Consider the following 27165-nt stretch of genomic DNA (forward strand, 5'->3'; position numbering starts at 1 on the left):
ATTACATCGAAAAAATATTAATCATACCAATGAATGCAGTGGTTTAAATCTGGTATACAAAACCAGTCTTTTATTATTGACATTTTATTATTGACATTTTATTATTGACAAATTAATGTCAATAAAATTAATATTAAATGATATTTGTGTTTTTATAGCTGGAATGACAACTCAAAGTCAAGGTGAGCTGAAAGTTTAGGACTAAGCTCTTTTTCAAGAAATTATCATATTAAAATTCTGTCCACTTTCAAGTGGGTTTTTCTTTCATTAACCGAGTGGTACCAACCAATTTTGTCCTTGTGTGTATATGTATATTTAAATATATGTCAATGTGTGTATATATCTCTATGTGCGTAAAATATGTTTTTATATATGCAGGTTTTGTTTGATTATATTAATAACAATAACTTAATGTGCACAAGTATACCTGCACATTACATTGGAAAACTGTTTATCATACCAATGAAAATAATGTCCTAAACCTTAAACACGTCTAATTTAATGTCAGAAAATTCAGAATCTGAGTAAGTTGAAAGTTTAAATTGATTAATCCATCTGTCTTTCAGCCTGTCTGTCTAGAAACTATAAATTGACGCTTTTAGTATGATGTTATCCAGAAAAGAGTAATTTAATCTCTTGTATTTTCTAGGACCCCTCTACCCAATTGCTGGAACAATAAGCTATCGATCAGATGATGGAAGCTCACCTGCAATTTCACTCCTACGATCCTTTAACTATTTTGGGCAGTCTTACTCTCAGATTTACGTATGTTACTTGACGACTTGAACTTCCAATCGCTTCCGTTTTTATTATAATCATGAAGACAAAATGTAAACATTTACAAAAAGTGTATTAATAGTCATACCTAATTTAGAGCTCTTTTTCTCAGGTGAACCACAACGGAGATCTGACCTTTGATGCACCATGGTATAGTTATACTCCTCAACGTTTTCCAATGTATGGAAGTACAGACGTCATTGCTCCGTTCTGGACTGATTTAGACAACAGAGGAAATGGTGATATCTACTATATTCAGTACACCAGCGGCTCTATTCTCCAGCAAGTTACACAGGACATCAATAGATACTTCCCAGCTCTTAACTTTCAGGCAAACTGGGTCTTCATAGCAACATGGTATGAAGTTGCCTATTTTCCAATGACTGGAACAGTAAGTGATCTGTTTTTGACTACTGGTACCAATTTAAGCAGTGTGCAAATAAAATAAACCTTGTTCAATCTTTAAATTCATTCTCAATAAACATATTTGTATTTTTCCCAGCAAACAACCTTTCAGGCAGTCTTGACTACCAATGGCCAATATTCATTTGTGCTGATGAATTATGGCTCAATAGCCTCCACGTCAATGTCTGTACAGGTTAGATATTCAAATAAATGCTTGCTATAAATATATGTTTTATTTTCCTTGTCTTGGTAAATGTAAATTTCTCAGAAAAATAAAATTTTATTTACCTGTGCACATTCAATTTCCAGGCTGGATACGATACGATCAGTTCCTCTCACCACTTCACCATCCCTGGATCATTCTCTAGTGACGCAACCGGACCTAACTCAACTTTTAGTGTTGGCAGTAATGTCAACGTACCCGGTCGCTGGGCCTTCCGTGTCGATCATGGATCATTAGTCTGTAATTTTAATGGTAGGAGAACAGTCACTGAGGGTACTTCTTTATAAAAATGAGCACATGTATCATGTAAATAAGGGAAAACTTCAATCTGTGTCTCCTGATAAAACAATAGGGTTATTAAAATAAGTGTGTTGAAACTGAAACATCTCTTCAGTTTAATTCTTCCTCTGTAATCTCTTCATTTTAAATAGTTCTAAATGTGATGTTAGAAACACCACAAACTAACTTATCAGTAAAGCAGCCTTAAAATGACCACGGCTTTTTTTTTTGTTTAAAGGTCTACCTGTTCAACTTGGTGACTCTTTCTGGAGTGACAGCACCTGTGCACAGAAATGCACCTGCACCAGAGCAGGGCTGCAATGCTCCAACAATCCCTGCTCCTTCTCCCAAATCTGTCGGCCAGCTGCCTTTCAGTACTCCTGCCAGACTGTGCAAAGACAAACCTGCACCGTCACTGGAGATCCACATTACTACACCTTTGACAACTCAGTGTTTCACTTCCAAGGCACATGCACTTACGTTCTGTCAGAGCAGTGTCAGAACGGACTGCCCTACTACAGAGTGGAGGGGAAGAACGGGCATCAGGGCAGCACTCATGTTTCATGGACAGTACTGGTCAAAGTCTTTGTTTATGATGAAAATATCGAGCTGGTTAAAGGACATCAAAGTCAGGCCAAGGTAACAGGACCCTCTTACGTTCTGTAACATAGACCCTGCATTTTGTGTTTTGTTTAAATTTGTAATTTTTGTTGCCATCCTTACAGGTCAATGGAAGCTTTGTATCAACTCCATTTTCCCTCAGAAACGGCTCTATCCAGGTTTATCAGTCAGGTTTCTCTGTGATCATCAGCACTGACTTTGGCCTGATGGTGTCTTATGACAGGTTTTTATATGTCCGAATCAGTTTGCCCTACACTTACCAAAATAGCACATGTGGGCTCTGCGGAAACTTCAACAATCGCCCTGAGGATGACTTTCGAACCCGTGAAGGTGAAGTGGTGAGCTCTGATGTGGTTTTTGCCAACAGCTGGAAAGCCGCTGGTGATGATGAGCCTGGCTGTGATCCTCATTGTTCAGGTCTGGCCTGTGCTGGCTGCACAGCAGCTCAGACAGCACTGTACAGAAACTCTGCCCACTGTGGTATTCTTGAGAACAGCACAGGACCGTTTGCTGCATGCCATCAACAACTCGCTCCAAGATCTTTTGTGGATAGTTGTGTGTATGATCTCTGTGTCAGTGGAGGGTATCAACCCATTCTGTGCCAAGCCCTAAATGTCTACTCAAGTCAGTGTCAACAAAATGGGATCCAGCCGCAAAGCTGGCGGCGTTCTGGCTTCTGTGGTATGTCTGCCAGTCAGTCACAATTATTTTGAAATATAAGTGATGTTAAATATTGAGAGTTTGAGAATAAATGTTTCTTGTGTTTAGAAATTCCCTGCCCAGCCAATAGCCACTATGAGGCCCAGGGTACAGGATGTCCATCTACATGTGTCAACCCCAATTCCACCAACAACTGCCCCCTCCCAAATCAAGAGAGCTGTGTCTGCAATTCAGGCTACCTCCTGAGTGGAGGGGCCTGTGTCCCTCATGCTGACTGTGGCTGCAGCTTTGAGGGTCACTACTACCGCTCAGGAGAAACTGTCATACTGGATGCAGACTGTGGGAGGCGCTGTACATGCAGCTATGGCTCCATGACTTGCAGCTCTCACAGCTGTGGCCAACATGAGTCCTGCAGGGTGCAGGATGGAGTAAGAGGTTGCACACCAAACAGCTTTGCAACATGTTGGATAAGAGGACCAGGATCATATAATACATTTGATGGAGTGATGTACCAGTACCCAGGAGCATGTCGCCTGACCCTTGCCAAAGTTATGGGGTTCTCTAATCATTCGCACTTCATGGTCACTGTGGAAAAAGTTCCTCAGGGGCCACAGGGTTTCTCTAATGTCCTAAAGTTTGAGGCAGAGGGAACACAAGTTGCTATTGAGATGGCAAATACTAGCACCGTTAAGGTAAGTGACAGAAATAATTTTCTGCCAATAAAACAAATAGATAACATGTTTGAAGACTATTAAAACAAACTGTTTGATAAAATTTCAAACACTAAACAAATGTCATAAAAAGCATAACTTTTAGAGTTAGTCTGCAATGCATTACAACCAGGACGTGGGGTTATTACAATTATAATTTCCACACCTTTTATGCAGCATTAAGCTCAATTGTATTCTACTTCAGCCTGATTCAAAAGTTTGCTTCATACTGTAAGTTTCAGATTTTGCTACCAATTTTTAGAGAACGCAATTTATCCTAAAAGGAATATTCACAGACAATGATGATGGTCAGCCTGTGTAAGAGGAATGTCTGAAAAGAAATACTAAAAAAGAAGAGTGAATAAGATCCTTGATGTAACTATGTTATCAAAACATCTTGATGAAACTTAGTATACATATTGCATATTGTGAGATTATACAATGAATACATTGAAAACACTTTTTTATGAGTAAAAATTATGTTTTGGAAGCTGTCTCTAGTGAGAAGCAATACAAAATTTGATTTCTCCATGCATTTGTAATATTTCGAACATCTACCCTAAAAACTTCTCTAAAGTCTTTTTTGTTATGTGTTATAGGTTGATGGCCAACTGACCAGACTGCCATTCAGCTCTGGATCCAACAGAATCCGCATCTTCCAAAGCAGCACTCACAGTGTCATCCTTCGCACAGCCTTTGGTGTAACTCTGCAGACTGTCTGGCCTCATTTTGTGCGTGTCACTGCACCAGGTGTCTACAGTGGTTTATTAGGTGGACTTTGTGGAAACTACAATGCTGACCAGAATGACGATTTCCGTACACCCAATGGTACTCTAGTCAGTGACTCCCAGATGTTTGGGGACAGTTGGCGAGATGGCTCCCTGGCAGATCACTGTGTGGAAAGCAGACCTCGTAATTCTGCAACCAATTTCAGTTCCAGTGAGTACTGTGGAGTTCTTACTTCACCCACTGGGCCCTTTACATCATGCTGGGCTGCAGTGAACCCCTGGCAGCAGGTAGATGCATGTGTAGAAATCCTCCAAGGCTCTAGAGATCCAGCATCAACGCTGTGTGAGGTCCTCCGAGATTATGCACTGATGTGTCAACATAATGGTGGATCCTTGGGACAGTGGAGGAATGCAACTGGCTGTGGTAAGTTGTAGAACCACATTTGATAGAGATGCCTTTGAAATTAACACATTCATAATTACTCTTTATTGAACTTCTTTCATTTTCTCTCCCACAGTACCAACCTGTCCATCAAACAGTCATTATGAACTCTGTGGAAGTTCATGTCCATCTTCCTGCCCCAGCCTCTCCTTCCCCTTCACCTGTGACACTCAGTGCCAGGAGGGGTGCCAGTGTAATGATGGGTTTGTCCTCAATGGTAACCAGTGTGTGCCTCCAACATCCTGTGGATGCTTTCATGATGGACGATATCGGCAAGCTGGAGAACAGTTCTGGGATGGAGAAGAATGTCAGAGCTTTTGCACCTGTAATGGTGTAACTGGTGTAGTCCAATGTTCCCCAAATTCATGTGGACCTCAGGAGTCCTGCCATGTTGTGGGGGGTGAGTTTGGCTGCCATCCCAACCCTCATGGCACCTGCTCTGCCTCTGGAGACCCGCACTACCTGACCTTTGATGGCAAGGCCTATGACTTCCAGGGAACCTGCCGCTATGTTCTGGCAACAGTTTGCAATGACACTCTGAACCCTCATCAGTTTTCTGTGAAAGCAAAGAATGAACCGTGGTTTGGACTGCCAGTTTCTATTACGGCTGAAGTTTTTGTTGATGTCTTGGGCTATCAAGTGCGTATGTCGAGAGGCAACACTGGTACTGTGGAGGTAAGTCAGGCTGTCTCTGATGGAAGATTGCTAAATATTTAAAGCTGTTTAAAGTAGATTGGAAATTACTTTTGCAAAGTACTTTTCAAAGCCAAAACATTTCTTCTTGGTATATTACCAAACAGCTGTTCAGTTCTTAAATTTCCATATCAGTAATAGTCCAGAAATATCAGTTGTGTGTCTCCCATGAAAAACCTTTTTTCTTCACAGGTGAATGGAATCACAAGAAACCTGCCCATTGTTTTCAATGGAAGCCTGTCAATTTTTGGAAGTGGATCTCAAACATTTGTCAACGCAGCTTTTGGACTGAGCGTCATGTATGATGGAAGTAGCACAGTGTCCATTTCGGTGCCCCCAAGCTACAGGTAGCCTATCTAATTGTCAACATAGCTTCAATTTAAATATTTTCTTCAATCCTATAGTTATCGAATTAATGCCTTTTTAGAACTGTAAAAAGAGAATATCATCATTGTCTGTTTCATTGTCATTTAGTGTTCAAAATTTCAATTCAGTCTTTCTTATCTTGATCAGAGGAAACATGTGTGGACTTTGTGGAAACTTCAATGGAAATCAAACTGATGACTTCCACACCCCAAGTGGAGCATTGTCCAACACTGCAGATGCTTTTGGGGCAGCTTGGAAGGATCCTGGGAACTACACCTGTAGTGACGGCTGTGGCTCTTCATGCGCACAATGCAATGATGACCAATCTGCCAGGGCCCAGTGTGAGGGGATCCGGGCAGCTGACGGCCCCTTCAGCTTCTGCCATGAAGAGGTGAATCCAGCACCATATTTCAGTGACTGCGTCTTTGATGTCTGTGTGTCGGGAAATCGAGGCAGTGATCTCCTGTGCAGGGCTCTAGAGACATACGTCAGTGCCTGTCAGTCTGCTAATGTCAGAATCTACCCTTGGAGACAAAACACCACTTGCAGTGAGTATGGAAGGCAATTTGCTATTAAAGTAATCAATCAAACAAGCATCTTCCTCAAAAGTCTCTCAAAATATGTGATTTCCTATGTTTGTACTTGTTTTAACCAACTTGTCATCCTTTTTTTCCTCAGGAATTGAGTGCCCAGCCAACAGCCATTATGAGCTGTGTGGAACAGACTGTGGCCACACCTGTGCCAGCAGCATTGATGCTGCCTGTGACCATGTTTGCTCTGAGGGATGTTTTTGTAATGAAGGTTTTTCCAGGAGTGGAACAAGCTGTGTCCCTGTGGAGAGCTGTGGCTGTCAGCATGACGGCTTCTACTTCAATGTAGGTCATTTCAATTCACTTTATTCTTGATAAATTAGCTTAGAATCAAGACTCTTGCTGAATGGCTTTGAAGAAAGAAACATCATTGAGGTGTTGCATTTTAAGTAAACAACTCACACATAATGTCACCTTGTGTGACATCACAGCAAAAGCAAAAGACAACATTTCAAAAAGATAGTTTAGTAGACCTTCACAAGTCTCCTTTTACCAAGAAATTGGGTAAAATTTCTTGGTATCTGAAAGTGTCATTTTCACCTATTCTGATAATTATATGCAAGGACGGTTCTGTCTCACAAAGACAAAAGAAGATGCTGCCTGAGGCTGGGCTTAAAGGCACACAGATGAGAAGCAGCCAATAGTCCAAAATTAGCCTTAAGGACAGAATATAGTTTTCAAATGCAACCCAACAAAGGAAAGCAAATGAGAAGTGACAGGTGCCCTTCACCAAATAAAATGGTCTTAACATGGAATGAACATATATTTTCAGACATCAGCCAGAAGGTTTTAAGGTTGTGGGTTCAATTCTAACTTCCACCTTTTACACATCAATGCGCTCTTGGATCGTTAGTTGTTTACCGATCTTTGAATTGGTGCATGAATGTATGAACATTAGTCAGTGTGATTGGGTGAATGTGGCTATAGTGTGAAGTTCTTTGAGTGCTCCCTATGACTAGAAAAACACTAAAATTCAGTCCTTTTCTATTTACCTTTTGAAGTTTTCATAGATTTACAGAAATTAGCATTAGAACATTTACTATGATTACGCTGTAGCTATTTGGGTGGTACGTGCTTTCAAGTCAAAACTCAAGTATGAGGATAGGCTATAAATATCGTCTCCATCTTTGTTTGGCACCCACATTGGAAATTCTTCCAGTGATTGACAAAAGCCTCAACTGACAGGAAGGAGTGGAAACTTGGCAAGGGTAAATTGGGAATCAGGTTCTGCATGATGCAGTTTTACAACTATGATTTCAGACAGAGAAGCATTGCGGTAGTGCATTCCTTACTACCTCAAGGTTCATATATTCATAATGTTGTCACACAACCTAATATTTTCATTTGTTTGTCATCTTGCAGGCCGGTGAGTCCTTCTGGACAGACAGCTGCTCCCAACGGTGTGAATGTCAAGCGCCCAATGTCCTAATCTGCAGTCCCTCATCATGCACTCCTACACAAGAGTGCACCATCAGAGATGGCCAGCTGGGCTGTTACGACGCCATGTCTACCTGTACTGTATGGGGTGACCCACACTACATCACCTTCGATGGAGCCCTAACTCATTTCCAGGGATCATGCTCTTACGTCATCACTGAAAGCTTGAGACACAGCAACAATGAAACTCAGTACAAAGTCGTGGCCACCAACAAGCACAGAGGAAACAATCTTGTGTCTTTTGTGTCATCAGTTGATATATTCCTCTCAAATCCTGATCAGAGAGTCAATGTCAGGCTCGGACCTAACAAGAGAGTCAAGGTAAACTCTAATTTAACTTCACAATAAAAAAAGTTTTTGTTTTAAAACCTTTGGTCTTACTCTGAACTCTCATCATAACAGGTAAATGGAGCAGAGGTTTCTCTTCCCGCTAATGCAGGAACTTTTGGTCAGGTGATGTGGCAGGGAAGTTACATAGTGTTTAATGCTGCTGATGTCGTAGTTCAGTTTGATGGCTCTAGTACTTTACTGGTCAGGATGAGCCGCAACTATAAGAACAGAGTCAGTGGAATGTGTGGGAACTTCAATGGTGATCCCAATGATGACAAAGTTTTGCCCAATGGTACTTTGGCCCAAAACGACAAGCAATTTGGCCACAGCTGGAAATCAGAGACAAGCCAAGAAGGGTGAGCTCATGCTCCATTTATTTGCCTTTACCTGATAAAATTTCAACAATTGCAAACGTTTGTGCATATGTCTGCTGTCTCTAAAATCTTTTAAATGTCTAACGACTTTTCTAGGTGTGGATCCACTGATCAGAGAAGTGGTGATGGACTAAGTGACTGCCGCTTCATAGAAGAATACACAGAACTCTGCAGAGTCATCACCAACACCAGTGGCCCATTCAGTTCTTGTCACCTGCATTCAAACCCCCAACCATTCTTCACTTCCTGTGTTTACGATCTCTGCCTCTACACGCCAGCCAATGGCATGCTGTGTTCTGCTGTCTCTGCTTATGAGAAAACCTGCACCAATTTGGGCCTTAGCATCCTCAACTGGCGCTCTCCTTTGCATTGTGGTATGCTTGTTTTGCTCAATAAATTATCACAACAATGAGTTATTAATTGATTTTATGCAATGTTTTTTTGAAACTTTCTTGGCCTTTTCTGATGTATTTGATTCAGCTGAGACTGACCCCTGTGAACAGCTGGACTGTGCAGAGTATGAGTGGTGTGGTAAGAAAAATGGTGTGTACGGCTGCTTCTGTGACGAGCAATATCATCGACCCAACAATGAGAGCTACGGTAAGTGCAACACCTTTTCATATGAAGAACTGTAATGATAGTCACGTTCCAAACATGATTTGTTCACTGGTGTACTGTTGGTGTTCATGTTTGAAGCATAGTCTTAGTTTTACTGCATCAGTTGGTTTAGTTGGTCACAAAACCTCTAAATATGTTTCTCCCTCTGGTGAGCAGACTCAAACATTGAATGCTCCAGCAGTTCTGGCACCATGTCAGTATCTCGCTGCCAGCTGTTTGAAGCGGGCTTCCCCTCCAGTGCTCTCCATCTCCAAGACAGCTCTTGCAACGGGACTCTCCAGGACGGACGACTCATCTTCCATTTTGACAATGACGACCATCTGTGTGGGACAGCTCTTAGGGTAACGTTCATGAATTGGAACATCTTCTTTAAAAACTTCCAGTATGTTACTTAACTTGATTGATAGCATTCTGTCATTTCACTGTTTAGAGCAATGGAACTCACTTCATGTATGAGAACACTATTCAAGGGCATGTGGATCCTCACGGAGGTTTGATCAGCCGTGACAGGAATCTTCATCTGCGTTTCTGCTGTGTTTACCCTCTGGCTCAGGCTCTGTCAATGGCTGTGGGCATCAACCCTTTGGAGAGGTGATCATACCATTTTCTCCCTGTGGTTCCTTTGACCATTATGTTCATGACCATTATGTCTATAGCCAGTTATTGGTTATTTTTTCTTTGCAATGGAATCCTGTAAGCAAATTGGATGTGAGATTATCAGGTGCATTTAACTGGTTGGTCACATTAAATGTTTCTTCTGCAGCATTTTGAGGAAGAAGCTTCCTGCTGGCACTGGATCGTATAGTGTGAGGATGATCCCCTATGAGGATGAAGGCTTCCACTTCCCCTTGAGCACTAATGGAAACATAGAACTGGAAGTTGATCAAATGTTTTACTTGGAGGTGCGAACAGAAGGGGTGGATCAGCGCCAATTTGCCACAGTTCTGGACTCTTGTTGGGCCACGCCAGTCAACGAAGCAAACTACCCTGTCCGCTGGGATCTCATTGCTTCGCAGTCAGTGACACCATCTTGTTGACTTCATAATTTAATTCACGGTCTTCTTGCTGTCAGTCTAACTGATGCATCTGCTTCACAGGTGTCCTAACCCAGATGATGGAACCGTAGAGGTGATTCAGAACGGTGTCTCCACTGTGTCTCGTTTCTCCTTCAGGATTTTCACCTTCACCAACCACACACAGATTTACTTGCACTGCAATGTCCACTTGTGTCTTTTGAGAAACAACAACTGCAGAGCTGTAAGTTTTATTGTGTGCTTTTTGTGGCTATATTGTATATACTTAAGTTGCGCACATTTAATGTTGCTGTTTTAATTTTTTTTTCCAGCATTGCTACCCAGGTTACCACACTCTATTCAAGAGGGACGTATCTTACCATGACTCTTCAGCTCTGTCAATTGGACCACTGGTGCCTGTGGCACAACCAAACACTGGTAAAGTTCTATCATATCTTCATTGTTTTCTAATTACAAAAATTATATTCCAATTGATTGACAAAATCTATGCATCTCCTTTTTATATAGGTGGACTAATCCAAAGAAACGGTGTGAATCGAAAGATATCGACGTCAGATGGTACAGGCCATCTGGCATCAATTGTTACCCTTATTGTCAGTTTGCTGATGACCAGAATTCTGGTCAATTAATATCAAAGAATAATCACACTTTGAAATCCAATAAATTTTGTTACTTATGATTCATAATGTTAAGAGGTGTTTTCTGGATTTTGGTTTGTACTCGTAATTAGGCGAGAAACAGAAGCAAGTTTGCTTTTCTAACATCTGGTGCACCGTTGTGTTTTAGACCATTTGTGGGATCAATAATGTTCAGTTGTTTTGTGGGATTTTTTTAAAATCAATTATTTTTGGTAATATCACAGGTTATGAAATTTTAACTCTTTTGGATATAAGGTTACATATAAGTATATGAAGTTAATGTTTGAAGGAATAATCTCGAAGTGTCAAACTGAATGAAATGAAATATGATTTGGTCAATGTCTAATTTTTGTTTTATGTGGTGGGAGATATATTTACTTGATTATAAAATGGATTAATTCAAATGAATTTTATTGTGTACTTTTCATGTTTTTTCCTGATGATAAAAGCCTTAAGTTGTCCATTTTGTGTATGACATATTCTGTATTATATTTTCCCCAGTTTAGGATCTTAACATTTTGTTTTTATGGTATGACTTTCAACCTAAGTAGTTGTAAAAATGAGTTGGTAAATAATTACCAATAATATCCTTGGAAAATAAAATAAAACACACTTTGAATTACTAGTGTCAGGGATCACAACCATCCCTTATAAATCCTGTGAGGTCTTATAAGTTTTCCACTTTGTGGAACATCAGTAGCTCTTTACTGGGGTCTGTCACAACCAGGGGTGAAACCAGGCTGCTTATCCAGGAATCTCTCCATACTGGGCTGATGGAGGGGTGATCAATGTGCCGACTGACCTGCGTTCTCCATGAGGACTCCCAACCTGGTGAGGCGGATGTTCTGCTGGTAGTTCTGGGTGCTACGTTTCCCCATCAGATACTGTTTCCCCTGCATCTCAGCACCGGCAAGCAGCAAAAAAGGCGTTCACTTGTTCAGGGCTCTTTCAGGGTGGGATCCTACAGACACAGTGAAAACTCAGTGTTTCAGTGAAGTAGACCTACTTTTTGCTAGTCTGTTCTCATCAGAAACACTGATCTGTATAGATAGATTGATTGATAGGTATGTATTAGGGGTGCAACAAACATGTGAACAACAAAAGAATAAAACTGAATAAAAATGATCACATAACATTTGCATAACATCAAAAATTGTACACAGTAACATATCTGCACAAAATACCAGCAATTCAGTCACTGTAGATAGAGATCTTGTGGACAATTAGCATGCGCTCCATTTTGATTTGAAAACAGTACAGTTAGCTGCTAGCTTAGCCGAATGCTAGGATATAAAATTGCGCCATACAATAAAATACAACTAACAGCCAAACATGGCTAAAACATACCAAAACACATAAAACACAACATAATATTGCTATCTTTTAGTTCTGAAGTACTCTGACATGACTAAAATATTATATTTTACCTCGTTTCGAGCAATCCTGTGCCACAGAGCAGACCCACAGTTCCAATGACTGCTATTCAGCACCAGCGACAGCAGATGGCGCCATTTCACTCCCAATTTATATTACATGTATTTACAGAAGCATCGGGAGAGTTTGAAAGAGATAATTTACATTTACATCTAGCAAAACACAAGCTAGTGTAGCAGCCAACAGAATAAATACTTAAAATGTATCATTTCTGTGTTGAAATATCAACAACAGATTTTATCATCAACCTTTTTCACCTCAAACGTTTGGCATTGTGTTTGTAATAAACAGTTTGTAACTGTATTAAAATCTAAATATATTTACATTTTATAAATGCACATTTAAAATGAGGAGCAGACCAACCAGAGGTAATAAAACTGCGCCATCTTGTGGCCATAAGTTCAGTGCACAGTTGAACAACAGTTTAACACAACAGCCAAATAAGACAGTTTCATCCCTCATGTTATTTTTGGAGCCTTGCAATGAAGTACAGGGACTGAAAGTTATTAGTATTGCAATGCATTATATATGGGGTTTTTTTAGAAATTGACCGAAATACCATGTCAAATCAAAAAGAAAAAAAAGGAACCAAAATGTAGACAGCGTTTCACCAGGAGGCCTAATGAGGAGCCCCGCCCCCTCGCTCCTCAGACAGAGTTTGGGGAAAAAGACGACGGTCATTCCTTCATTCACTGGAGCTATTCATGTTTACAGGCTTTCCACTCAGAAGAAAGGAGAAGCAGAGACAACCATAAACATCATTTGTTACAGTTGTTTCAACCCAGCTGAGACGTGTAACAAGAGCAACAGCACAGCTTCAATGCACAATATCTAAACTGTACTAAACCTCAGTATAACTCCAATTCTTAGACAAATATCACAAAACTGCAAAAACACACAATCGTACCAAGCATTTTTAGCCTTTTTTAGACAAAACATACTACAGAGCGGCCAAATTAGTCAGTTTTCATATAGTCTTGAGGGCCACAGTCTTTTCCCTACTTTAAAATACAGATTTTCTTTTACACCACCCAGGAATAAATTGAAATCAGAATATATTTATAAAACAAAAACATAGAGTCAGATTTTTTTTGTATGCTCTTTCTTAATAGCAAACATTTGTGGTCTCACTTTCAATGAAGTTAAAATAAAAAATGACTCATAAAAGAGAAAACACTTTTTTATGCTGTGCTTAATGATAATGATATTCATTTTTTTTAAAAGTACAGAATTTCACTGAGTACAACTATATCATCTATAACATTTTAATGTAGTGCTACTTTTTCTAGAATTATTGACAGTTGAATGGCACTAGTAATATACAGTTTATATCAGCGTTGTCCAAAGTGCGGTCTGGGGGCCATTTTTGGCCCTTGCATTTATTTTTGTTGTTCTCAATTTAACAATGATCCACTGAACTTGTCCAGGAAAGGTGGTTGATTTGTGTAAAATTACTACCGATATAATTTTCTTAGAATGGAAAATGTTAAGTATAATAAAAACTGTTTGTGTTTTTATAACCCAGGTTTTATGATAAGAACCATTTTGATTCAGAGACTTTTACTGAAAAGCAAACTTTGCTGCACCCAAATCAGCTTTTACTGAATTTATTAAATCGTTTTGAAAGAGTTACCCAAATCCTATTCCTGTAACTGAGGATAAATTTGTTCAATTTTGCCCAAAACAATTTGAAAACTAATTTTCTTTCTTTTAATGCAGCAAAAATACTTTTTCTGTTTGGGTCTTCTATGGATAACATCCATTACCTACAAAAACAATTAAATTAAACCACTTTGTTTGCGTGATTTCGGTTTAACTTTTATTTTCTTGGCCTGTCAGTACTATTTTGGCCCATGTGACAAAACGTTTGGACCCCCCTGGTCTACATCATCCGACTTTCAACAAACCTTCTTTTGCGATTCTCTAGAGAGGATTTGCTAAATTTGAGCAATGCTACAGTAATCCTGTGAAATCAATGATTTAGCAGAAAAAAAATCATTTTAGTAAATGTTTTCAGCAGTATAGAAATTGGTGTATTTTGCAAAACTACAATGGAAACGCTTTTATTGACACACCATTAACCAATGACTATAACCTTTATAGGCACAAGGTCCAAACTGCTTTAAAAAGTTCAGTATTTTTCCATTTCTTAAGCAAATATCACAGCTAATCAAAATCAATTGGTCCTGAAATGCACAAGGGAAAGTAGTGCATTTAATCTCATTCTGATTAATCCACATCTAAAACATTTCTTAATGAATTAAAATGTGTTTTTGCAGTGTGTGAAAGTGAAAAGTCAAAGAAGAGAGATGGAGATGATGATGGATCACTGTCACATTAAAGCACCGCTCCATCTGATGACGCACACGAGATTGCAAATCACATTGTTTCCCCAAGAGTTTATTGAATACTTTGTATTTACTAGCTTCTTCAGCCTTTGTTCTTCTACTTTACACATTATTTCACTTTACAGGAAAAGTTCTTTAAACTGTGTTCAGCCGTAAGCCGTAACCATTAAGCTTAGGTAAATAAAATGGATTGCCTCTTAGCTGCAGGTTTCTAGAGCGTCTTAGAAATATAAACTCCTTTAAATCAACATTTAAAATGGCATTGTAGCGTCTTTGTCATATTTGTTTTAAGTACTACAAATGTAATTGTAACTCTAATTGGCAGGATTCTGACTACAGACAATATGTAGTGGATCTAAAACGAAAATCTTTTACACTTTTAGTACAATTCAGCTATAAAACAAACACATTTAAAATAAAGTAAGCAAAGAAAATCTGCTGTAACCTTGTTGCATAAGTGTTGCTAGTATAATATATATACAGTGTTCCACCAGCATTTGCCTCGATCACTGCAGGGGTGTCCAAACGTTTTGCCATGCGATCAACAATCAAGTCAAAAGTACTTGGCCAATTTAAAAACAACTTTTGTTTTTTCTTGTTGCAGAATTTGGTTTCTAAGCTCATCAAGTCCATGAGAATCTGAGATGAGCAGAAACTGTTGGATGTTTTTATTGAGGACGGACAACCTTCCAGTTTATAGCAGCTTTTCCCATAAAAGGCTGACGGTTGGGATGGAGGAAAAAGTGCAATAACAATAAAGTTAGGCATGAGTAAAAGTGGTTCCTTTCCTTGATTGGCATCAAATCCCCCTGACCTGAACTCAATAGAAAATCTATGGGTTGTTGTCAAGAAGAAGATGAGAGACACCAGACCCAACAAGGCAGATTACCTCGAAGCAGCTATTAAAGTAATCTGGGCCTCCATTACACCTACGCAGTACCATGCAGTACCACAGGCTGATCACCTCTATGCTACGGTGCATTCATGCATTAATCCATACAAGAGGAGGCCCAACCAAGTATTGAGTGCTTAGAAATGTACATACTTTCCAGAAGCCTGACATTTTGAGTTGTTTACAGATTCTGAAAGAATGGATTCTAAACGTTCCAATGTTGGAAAACACATGGAAATCAAAAAGGTTCTTAACTACAACCGTGGTGTGCTCTAATAATGTCATACAGCTATTTGTGATTTAGAAACATAACAAAAGAAAATAGACTTGAGTTGCTTTGGCAAAAACAAATATTTTCTTTCAGCCAGTAGATAGCCCAACATAAATAGTTTTATTTTATGTGTTAAGATGCAGTTAGTCAGCATAAACATACAGTATATGTATATAATCAAATGTAAAAGATACATGATTATTTGCTGATCAACTGTGAGCTGGCAGTTTTTTGCCTTTCTAATCATGCTGTCTTTGGTATTTTTCACAAAATCAATAATAAAATGTATAAAGTACCATTTTTATTGGGTGTACATATTTTCATATTTAAATTAGTACTTATATTCTCTAAATGATAAACAACGGTTGATCTTTTCAACTTTTTGTAACTTTGGCTTATGGTCAAACGATTCATAGACGGTTTAACAAATAAAAATGATCTAAAAATAGTAATAAGTAAAAAGGGGGCAAGATTCGTAAGTAATCAGGCTTTTAATTTTAAACTTTTGGAAATGATTTCTTGTTTTTTGTCTCAGTCATCTACATTTAGGAACAGGTGACATCTTGTAAACAATGTAAACAAGTTGACAGCAACTCTTCTCCACACAATAAAATGTTAAATGACGATATCTTTATTTGTCTGAACAATGGTTTGGAAGATAAAGTATCTCATAAAATAAAATCGGTAACAATTTATTGGAAAGAGAGTACATAAAACTGGCATAGTGCTGTCATAAACATGACCTAACAATGGTCATGAAAATGAAGGAGTCTTCATGAATGTTTATGACTGTAGTCATGAAGAGTTATTCAGTAAATAACATTTTTAATGCAAAGTTATACTAAAACTTGCATTAAAGTCCATTAAAGGTGTCCACTTTGCATTGAAAGTATTTCCAGAATAACATTTCATGACAACAGTCATAAACCTTCATGCAGACTCATTCATGTTCATGACTGGTATTATGCAAACCCCTTCAAATAAAGTGTTACCCAAAAATCCTTTAGACCCTTCTTAACATTGAAGCAAATCTTTGTATGTAGTTTGACAAACTTGAGACCAAACAGTTTGTATTGTCTTGCTTCAATTGACATATTGATACTGGAACACCTTTGACATAAATATACAGTTTTGGATTGTTTGCTTTATTTGTTCAACCAAGACCACTTTTAAGTCTTTCATTGCATATTCAATGCAATGGATATGCAATAAATATTGCATATTCATTGCAATATTCTTTCATTGAATATGAAAGTTGGTTTCAACTTTCAAGGCTTTGAAAGTTGGTTTCAAAGCCTTGAGCATTGTTATGGCTCAATGTCAGAATTAGCCACTATGACGAAATAAACTTGACAATCCAGCCCCTTTTGGAGCTGTGCCAAATGTTGCTGAATAAATCTCTGCCACAACATTTCTGTCTTACCTCGTGAACACGAGACGTACAGGAGGTATACCTATTAGTATGAAACTGAAATCTATCAGTTTGTACTGACACGTATTTAATATATTTAGTAATTTGATCAGTAGGCTTGAGTTTGGAGGTTTAAAGAATGGCAAGTCAACTCATTTTGCTTGTGTTGCTTTTGAGCTTAAGTGAGTATTTTACATCACATCCTTCGTTCTGCTTATCTGTGGAAAAATCTTTGCATAGTGATGTATTTGGTTGATATTAACAATCGTTAATGTTTGACCAAATGTGTTCATTTTCATAGGTGGAGTAAGTCTTCAAGATTCAGGTGGGTCAAAGTTGAGCATATTATTAGTTGGTTTTTAAAAATACAGAAAAAAATGTTCACATTTTTAGCCTGCTGCTTAATATAATTAGAATTTACTTCCGTCAATTAAAAACAAACATGAAAACTAAAACAAACCCAAAAAGTTGATCATAAAGACTGATAAGTTTGAAGTTCTGTGGTACGTAACCTGACCATGTTGTTTCCTTTACAGCTGCAATAGTTTTTCTACAAAACAGAGCCTGGGGCAAACATCCCGTTACTTGGTGTTTGATTGAAATTATATTTAATTTCAATCAAAATTAAATATACAATTGAATATGAAAAAAATCAGTTTTCATTCATTGCTTAAGCCATTCTCAGTATCTGTCAATTTTATGCAATTCTTTGGGATTCTTACCAGAAAACATTTTCCAGATTGAACAATTTCATATATTTGTTCAAAAATAATTTTGTGCTTTGCTTTTGCACAATGCTGTGAGTAAATTAGAAATGAACGAATATGTGAGAAATGCACCAAAGAAACAGAGAGAAACTGTAAAACCAAAAATCCTGAAGCAGACTGAACATGGGATCAATTTTATGTCTTTACTGCTACTGTATTTATCATTTTACGATTTTCTTTTGTTCAAAGCGCTGCAGTGTTGCTTCGGTAGTTCATGTAAAATAATGCTCTGCTGCATTTTTTTCCCAGCTGTAATTCTGCAGCTTCTTTCTCCTTCTTTCCCTCTTTATGGCATTATTTGTGCCGCTAAGTTATGACTCCAGTGCTTCATATAGCAGACACAAATAGAATAAGGTTGATCTGAGCGCACAATAATTTGTGCTGTGTGCATTTCTCACATTCTCGCTCGAAAGCTTTGCAGAAACTGACAACTCTTGCGCCGCCAGACACCTGTCAAAGTTGAGATTTTTTTGCTTGGCTTTATGCTCTGTATCAGAGCACAGAAGATACATCTCGCATAAATGTGGGACTTGCGGTTCCTAAGGTATCTGCAGTAGTCAATTGGGAAACAAAGTGATGCTGCAGACTCTAACAGGTGTCCTGCAGCTGGTTGGAGCAGCTTCAGATAATGCTGCATCAGAGCTCCCTCTTGTGGCAGAATACATAATGCCCACACATAATAACCCCTTTATTTCTCAAGGGAGGTTTCATGCTCAGTGTTACACATCACATGATGTGTCAGTGTGTCTGTCTGTCAAGCTCTCTGACATAAACAAAACAGAGGTGACATTTCTTGTGTTGGAGCTTTTTGGTGTGGCAAAATTGAGAATTACAATACATAAAGTTTTTTGTGTTCCCCTGTGAAAAAATTATATATTTAAGTATATTTTAAATATGCTGTATTTTTCTGAAATACATTTTTAGTATGATATAAAGTGAATATACTTATAAGGTTATATTAAAAATATAAAATAAATACATTTTTAAAAACATGCTTCTAATACTCATTTTAAAAATGTATTTTGGTCCACTTTTTTTCTAAAATATACTTAAAATTCTAATTAAGTATATTATTAAAATTATACTTTGGTAATCCTTTTAAAAATACACTTTATATCAGTCATTGCTTGTCAACTATTTGGAACATCTGAACAATACAAAATAAAAATAATAGCAAAATAAATTAGAAATATTATGCTGATTTTTCAGTTGCGGGATTATTGAATAATTCCAGCACAGCATCACTTTACGGCAGAGCACTGTTATGTCTTGATGCCCTGCATGAATGTGTGTATTTTGCCCTGAAAATGTGATGCAGATTATATCAGCTGCATTTTCCACAAATTGTGCAGGTAAGAAATGTCTGACGAATGCCTCCTGACTCCTGACAATAATAATGTAAAGTTCCTTTACTGGCTCGTATGAAGCATACTTGTCAGATAAAAGATTATTATGTGCATACCTTCCTTTGCAATGTTTGGGACATATAAATAATATTTTGTATTTTGAAATGGTCACATTAAAATTGGAGATAACATTGAGTCAATGGAGCCGAACAGGGTGCGCCGGTGGGGAGTGTGGTGGTAGGGTGTGGCGTTAAATATAGTGGTTTAGAGAGTTTTATTTCGATTGATTGTGAAATGTTTTCAATGTTGTATTGTACCACATTATATATTAATTTAATGAATTGTATTATTCTCTTTTAAATAGGGCGGTCTGCACCACTGATGCTCCTGTAATCAGTGGTGCACAGTCAGTTGTTGTAAAGTGACTGCACTTACTGCACATACAATTGTTTTCTTCATGTTCATGCAATTTACTGGAATCTTTGTAGACCAGGCCATAAAGTATTATAGTGCCAACAACAATAAATATAGCCTTCTGGGCAGCAATCCTGGCGTGCCTGTGCATTTCTCTCAGCCAGACCAATTGTTTTTATAACGTCCACAAAAAAGCAAGTAAAGAAAGGAAAAATATGTCTGCTGAATATCATACCAACATATAAAGGAGAAAAAGTAGAAAGAAAATCAATGTAGAAAATCTACTAAATACATAAGAGAGAAAAACTGATAGAAAACTTGTATCAATAATAATTAAATAGGTCTTTTTTTATACATTGAACATCAAATCTTAATTTGATATTCAACGATATCTGTGGGTGTTTGTAGTCAGAGTGAAACAAAGTAATAATATAACCTCTCACCTTATTATATATATTATATACAGTACAGACCAAAAGTTTGGACACACCTTCTAATTCAATGGGTTTTCTTTATTTTCATGACTATTTATAAGGCAAGAAATCCCACTTATTAACCTGACAGGGCACACCTATGAAGTGAAAACCATTTCAGGTGACGACCTCTTGAAGCTCATCAAGAAAATGCAGAGTGTGTGCAAAGCAGTAATCACAGCAAAAGGTTGCTACTTTGAAGAAACTAGAATATAAGGGCTATTTTCAGTTGTTTTACACTTTTTTGTTTAGTGCATATTTCCACATGTGTTATTCATAGTTTTGATGCCTTCAGTGTGAATCTACAATGTCAATAGTCATGAAAATAAAGGAAACTCATTGAATTAAAAGGTGTGTCCAAACTTTTGGTCTGTACTGTATGTAGATACCTACATATCTGTTAGGTATGTAACATTTTCTTTATCAAAATGTTACATACTTAACAGATATTCTTGTTGCTATCCCAGAGACGTAGTTTCTGTGTACAAAACACATTTTCGTTATGAACGTTGTTATGAACGTTGCGCTTATAGCGAAGTCACTTTATGATCCTTCGATTTTGGCTCTTCCTATCATTGTGAAGCAGAATGATAGGAAACTATATGTTACAAAGAAACTAGATAAAGAAACTATATGTTACATAATTATGTTGTCCAGAAAAAGAGTTTAATTTAATCAGGTGATCCCTCTTGTATTTTCTAGGACCCCTCTACCCAGTTGGTGGAACAATAAGCTCTGGAACAGATGATGGAAGCTCACCTAGAATTCCACTCCAACAAACCTTTAACTATTTTGGCCAGTTTTACTCTCAGATTTATGTATGTTGCCTCACTTTTGTAAATGTTTACAAAATAGTATAAATAGTTACACCTAATTTATTATTTTTTTCAGGTGAATGACAACGGACATCTGACCTTTGATGCACCATGGAGTAGTTATACTCCTCAACAATTTCCGATGTATGGAAGCACAGACATCATTGCTCTGTTCTGGGCTGATTTAGACAACAGAGACAATGGTAATATCTACTATGTTCAGCACACCAGCGGCTCTCTTCTCCAACGAGTTACACAGGACATCAATAGATACTTCCCAGGTCTTAACTTTCAGGCCAACTGGATCTTCATAGCAACATGGCATGAAGTTGCCTATTTTCCAAAAAGTGGGACAGTAAGTGATCTGTTTTTGACTACTGGAACCTATTTGATCTACAAATAAAACAACTTTTGTATAAACTGAAAATGAATCCCCAATAAATACACTTATTTTTCCCAGCAAACAACCTTTCAGGCAGTCTTGACTACCAATGGCCAATATTCATTTGTGCTGATGAATTATGGGTCAATAGCCTCCACGTCAATGTCTGTACAGGTTAGATATTCATATACTAAACTATAACATAATATGTTTTATTTGCCTTGTCTTGGTCCAGCAAATGTATGTTTCCCTGAAATATAAACAAGTTTATTCATCTGTGCACATTCAATTTCCAGGCTGGATATGATACAATCAGTTCCTCTCACCACTTCACCATCCCTGGATCATTCTCCAGTACCGCAACAGGACCTAACTCAGCTTTTCGTCTCAACAGCAACGTCAACGTACCCGGTCGCTGGGCCTTCCGTGTCGATCATGGTTCAATAGGTTGCAGTTTCAGTGGTAAGAACACAGTCACATAGCGTACCTTTTTATAACAATGGGCACATGTATCAGGGAAATAAGTTACAACTCCAATCTACTTTGCTCATTAACGCAAATGTTGAATCAACCAATCACATGGCAGCAACTCAATGGCTTTAGGCATGTAGTCATGGCTAAGATGATCTGCTACAGTTCAAACCAAGCATCAGAATGTGGAAGAAAGGTGATTGGTGCCATATTCCAGTTCTGAGTATTTCAGAAACTGCTGATATACTGGGATTTTCACACACAACCATCTCTAAGGTTTACAGAGAATGGTCCAAAAAAGAGAAAATACCCAGTGAGTGGCAGTTCTGTGGGCTCAAATGCCTTGTTGATTCCAAAGGTCAGAGGAGAATGGCCAGACTGGTTGGAGCTGATAGAACAGCAACAGTAACTCAAATAGCCACTTGTTACAACCGAGATATGCAGAAGAGCATCTCTGAACGCACAACATGTTGAATCTTGAGGTGGATGGGCTACAGCAGCACAAGACCACATTGGGTGCCACTCCTGTGAGCTAGGAACAGGAAACAGAGGCTAAAATTCACACATTCTCACCAAAATTGGACCAAAGAGGATTGGAAAAATGTCGCTCGATTTCTGCTGCGACATTTGGATGGTAGGGTCAGAATTTGGTGTCAACAACATGAAAGCATAGATTGTATCAACAGTTCAGGCTGCTGGTGGTAGTGTAGTAGTGTGGGGGATATTTTCCTGGCACACTTTGGACCCATTAGTACCAATTAAGCATTGTGTCAATGCCACAGCCTAAATGAGTATTATTTCTGTCAATGTTCATTCCTTTATGACCACAGTGCACCCATCTTCTGATGACTAATTCCAGCAGGATAATGCGCCATGTCACAAAGCGCCAATCACCTCAGAATGGCCTCCACAGTCACCAGATCTCAATCCAATAGAAAACCTTTGGGACGTGGTGGAACAGGAGATTCAAATCATGGATGCGCAGTCGACAAATCTGCAGCAACTGAGTGATGCTATCATGTCAGTATGGACCAGACTCTCTGAAGAATGTTTCCAGTACCTTGTACAATCTATGGCACAAATTATTAAGGCAGTTCTGAAGACAAAAGGGGGTCCAACATGGTACTAGCAAGGTGTAACTAATAAAGTGGAAATGTTTTAAATAGAAAGAAATAGATGGATATAAGAGAGAAAGAAGCATTGAGAGAATATATGTCAACACCCTAGAAGTCTGTTTCTGCACTTGCAGAAAGAGGGAAAAAAGCAAAGTCAAGAAACCATACCAACAAACAACACATGCATACATAATGACAACTATAAGATCACAAAAAGCATAAGCTAATTTAAGACATATTTAGAGGCAACTACAGCACAAATCTGAAAACACACCTGAATCCAAACACTTGTGTATGTGTGTGGGGGTGATCGTGCTAGTGTATACAAGATTTCTCCATAAAAATGTTCAATAACCACAGATATCTACTGGCACTGGAGGAAAGAGCCCCAGGAATTCTACCGCAATGACAACCACACCTCCTTCCTCTTTCCCCCCACACCCCAGCAGCTACAATGTAGAAGGCAACTGGCACCAACTCTCGGCCACTATCCCTAGCCCACCATAGCCAGAATCAGCCAATCGAGACAATGAAACACACCGTATGCCAACACTGAGTTGGCCAATAGATCAGACCCAAAAAGGTTTACCAACCGTAATGTAGCTATGGTTACATGCACGACCTCATAGGCAAACACATCGAGGCTGTCGGCACCATCCAGTCAGTCACACACACCTCACCATGCATCTCCATGCCCACCGCACCAGTTAAAGGAAGGACCCCAATGCAACAAATCACACTGTGCCACAGAAAAGCCACAGCACACACTGTGAAAGAGGCAGCACCTCATCTCAGACCAGGAACCACCAACATCCAGGCCAGCTAAGCAACAATGACAAAATCAAGCCAACCACAGAGACAGCAACACCACCCTTATATGTCCTGAGGGACACAGCCAGAACCATCAACCACAGACACACATCACCGACCAGCGACCACAAAAAAAAAACAAGTCACCACAAACCAGCACCACACATAGGAGGATAAAGCATGTCTCAAAACAAGAGCTGCACACAAATCCCACACTGTGAAGATGCATTTCACCAATCCTGAAAAATCAAAACACCCCACAAAAACACACCCCTGAAGTCTAGTCCATCACATCCCAAAACAACCCAGGACAGTCCATCCAAACCACACAGACCCCCTGACACTGCTTCAAAACAAAACCAGAGCCACTAGATACCAGTAACAACATAGGGAATCAGAATCTGAACCAGAATCGCCCAAACAACGCCTGTCCCCTACGCAAAGCTGTCCCCCCAGCCTATCCCAAAAGAAAAGCTACTCCTGCCCTAACATTCAGAAAATGCCCAGAACACAAAAGACATTAGACACCTAGGCTGAGTTCAACTCATCCCCTCTCAAGGACTACTCCTGACCCCACACCAATAGTTCAATTCTTTCTCTTTAATCCCTTCATTATTTAGATCATTCTAAATGCGATGCTAGAAACACCACCCCAAACAAATTTATCATTACAGGAGCCTTAAAATGACTCCTGTTCTTTCTTTGTTTAAAGGTCTACCTGTTCAACTTGGTGACTCTTTCTGGAGTGACAGCACCTGTGCACAGAAATGCACCTGCACCAGAGCAGGGCTGCAATGCTCCAACAATCCCTGCTCCTTCTCCCAAATCTGTCGGCCAGCTGCCTTTCAGTACTCCTGCCAGACTGTGCAAAGACAAACCTGCACCGTCAGTGGAGATCCACATTACTACACCTTTGACAACTCAGTGTTTCACTTCCAAGGCACATGCACTTACGTTCTGTCAGAGCAGTGTCAGAACGGACTGCCCTACTACAGAGTGGAGGGGAAGAACGGGCATCAGGGTAGCACTCATGTTTCATGGACAGTACTGGTCAAAGTCTTTGTTTATGATGAAAATATCGAGCTGGTTAAAGGACATCAAAGTCAGGCCAAGGTAACAGGACCCTCTTACGTTCTATAATATAGACCCTGCATTTTGTGTGTTGTTTATATTTGTAATTTTTGTTGCCATCCTTACAGGTCAACGGAAGCTTTGTATCAACTCCGTTTTCCCTCAGAAATGGCTCTATCCAGGTTTATCAGTCAGGTTTCTCTGTGATCATCAGCACTGACTTTGGCCTGATGGTTTCTTATGACAGGTTTTTATATGTCCGAATCAGTTTGCCCTACACTTACCAAAATAGCACATGTGGACTCTGTGGAAACTTCAACAATCGCCCTGAGGATGACTTTCGAACCCGTCAGGGTGAAGTGGTGAGCTCTGATGTGATTTTTGCCAACAGCTGGAAAGCTGCTGGTGATGATGAGCCTGGCTGTGATCCTCAGTGTTCAGGTCTGGCCTGTGCTGGCTGCACAGCAGCTCAGACAGCACTGTACAGAAACTCTGCCCACTGTGGTATTCTTGAGAACAGCACAGGACCGTTTGCTGCATGCCATCAACAACTCCCTCCAAGATCTTTTGTGGATAGCTGTGTGTATGATCTCTGTGTCAGTGGAGGGTATCAACCCATTCTATGCCAAGCCCTAAATGTCTACTCAAGTCAGTGTCAACAAAATGGGATCCAGCCACAAAGCTGGCGGAGTTCTGGCTTCTGTGGTATGTCTGCCAGTCAGTCACAATAATTTTGAAATTTAAGTGATGTTAAATATTGAGAGTTTGAGAATAAATGTTTCTTGTGTTTAGAAATCCCCTGCCCAGCCAATAGCCACTATGAGGCCCAGGGTACAGGATGTCCATCTACATGTGTCAACCCCAATTCCACCAACAACTGCCCCCTCCCAAATCAAGAGAGCTGTGTCTGCAATTCAGGCTACCTCCTGAGTGGAGGGGTCTGTGTCCCTCCGGCTGACTGTGGCTGCAGCTTTGAGGGTCACTACTACCGCTCAGGAGAAACTGTCATACTGGATGCAGACTGTGGGAGGCGCTGTACATGTAGCTATGGCTCCATGACTTGCAGCTCTCACAGCTGTGGCCAACATGAGTCCTGCAGGGTGGAGGATGGAGTAAGAGGTTGCACACCAAACAGCTTTGCAACATGTTGGATAAGAGGACTAGGATCATATAATACATTTGATGGAGTGATGTACCAGTACCCAGGAGCATGTCGCCTGACCCTTGCCAAAGTTATGGGATCCTCTGATCGCACACACTTCATGATTACTGTGGAAAAAGTTCCACAGGGGCCACAGGGTTTCTCTAATGTACTAAAGTTTGAGGCAGAGGGAACACAAGTTGCTATTGAGATGGCAAGTAGAAGCACTGTGAAGGTGAGTGACAAATACGTTTCTACATATAAAACAACATGAAATTAAGAGTAACATCTGTTTTTTATGTTAATGAAGTTAGACAACTAATGTTCACACACTAAATAAAGTTTGAAATCAGCATATGTTTTAGATTTTTGACTGCATGTAATGCATAATTACCAGAGCCCGGGTTTATTATTAATAACTTCCATCCCTTTAGTGCAGTAGTTAGATAACTTGTATTTTAGTGCAGCCAAACTCACTTTGCTAGCAACCTTTGAAAAATTCATTTAACTAAAACTGTAATATTCAGTGTTAATGATTGGTAGCCTGTGCAAAAATAGATGCTGATAAAGAGGAATAAATAAGGTCTTAGGTCCTAAGTGTAACTAACAATGAAACTTAGTGCGCCTCAAGTAACATATTGGTTTGGGCAGATGGAAAGATTATCCTGAGTAGACTTATCTTTCATAAGTAAAGGAGAAAAAGATTAGTAACATCTTATTAGCAATTGAATCAATGATCTTCACCTGTTGTGGTGAATAAATTATTCATACTATATCCACAGACAATTATTACATTGAAATCTTTTTTTAAGTATACGACTTGAATGTTTTTGAGGATTTCTCCACACATTTCAAGTGTTTTGCAAACCTGTGCCGAAACTTCTTAAAGTTTTTTGTTTTAATTTGTTAAAGGTTGATGGCCAACTGACCAGACTGCCATTCAGCTATGGATCCAACAGAATCCGCGTCTTCCAAAGCAGCACTCACAGTGTCATCCTTCGCACAGCCTTTGGTGTAACTCTGCAGACTGTCTGGCCTCATTTTGTCCGTGTCACTGCACCAGGTGTCTACAGTGGTTT

General features: G+C 39.1%; 1 protein-coding gene across 2 annotated transcripts in view; it reads left to right on the top strand.

The window, feature by feature from the left end:
- The window catches only part of LOC116727172 (alpha-tectorin-like), a 125909-nt gene that overhangs the window by 40354 nt on the left and 58390 nt on the right, over positions 1-27165 (top strand). The window contains exons 134-156 of one of the 2 annotated variants that reach the window (XM_032574411.1): positions 159-182; positions 650-765; positions 890-1168; positions 1280-1375; positions 1492-1657; positions 1923-2323; positions 2410-2986; positions 3074-3657; positions 4275-4827; positions 4922-5520; positions 5731-5885; positions 6052-6452; positions 6583-6779; positions 7857-8252; positions 8334-8617; positions 8732-9009; positions 9116-9235; positions 9410-9594; positions 9684-9844; positions 10017-10268; positions 10351-10510; positions 10599-10704; positions 10795-11341. In XM_032574411.1, coding sequence (XP_032430302.1) covers positions 159-182; positions 650-765; positions 890-1168; positions 1280-1375; positions 1492-1657; positions 1923-2323; positions 2410-2986; positions 3074-3657; positions 4275-4827; positions 4922-5520; positions 5731-5885; positions 6052-6452; positions 6583-6779; positions 7857-8252; positions 8334-8617; positions 8732-9009; positions 9116-9235; positions 9410-9594; positions 9684-9844; positions 10017-10268; positions 10351-10510; positions 10599-10704; positions 10795-10916 — 6212 coding nt within the window. In that variant the 3' untranslated portion in view covers positions 10917-11341. Of the gene's footprint in view, positions 1-158; positions 183-649; positions 766-889; positions 1169-1279; positions 1376-1491; positions 1658-1922; positions 2324-2409; positions 2987-3073; positions 3658-4274; positions 4828-4921; positions 5521-5730; positions 5886-6051; positions 6453-6582; positions 6780-7856; positions 8253-8333; positions 8618-8731; positions 9010-9115; positions 9236-9409; positions 9595-9683; positions 9845-10016; positions 10269-10350; positions 10511-10598; positions 10705-10794; positions 11342-27165 lie in introns of those variants that run through there. The other variant, XM_032574409.1, reaches the window with a different exon arrangement.

This window comes from Xiphophorus hellerii, chromosome 10 (assembly GCF_003331165.1).
Source record: "Xiphophorus hellerii strain 12219 chromosome 10, Xiphophorus_hellerii-4.1, whole genome shotgun sequence".
Classification (NCBI taxonomy): Eukaryota; Metazoa; Chordata; class Actinopteri; order Cyprinodontiformes; family Poeciliidae; genus Xiphophorus; species Xiphophorus hellerii.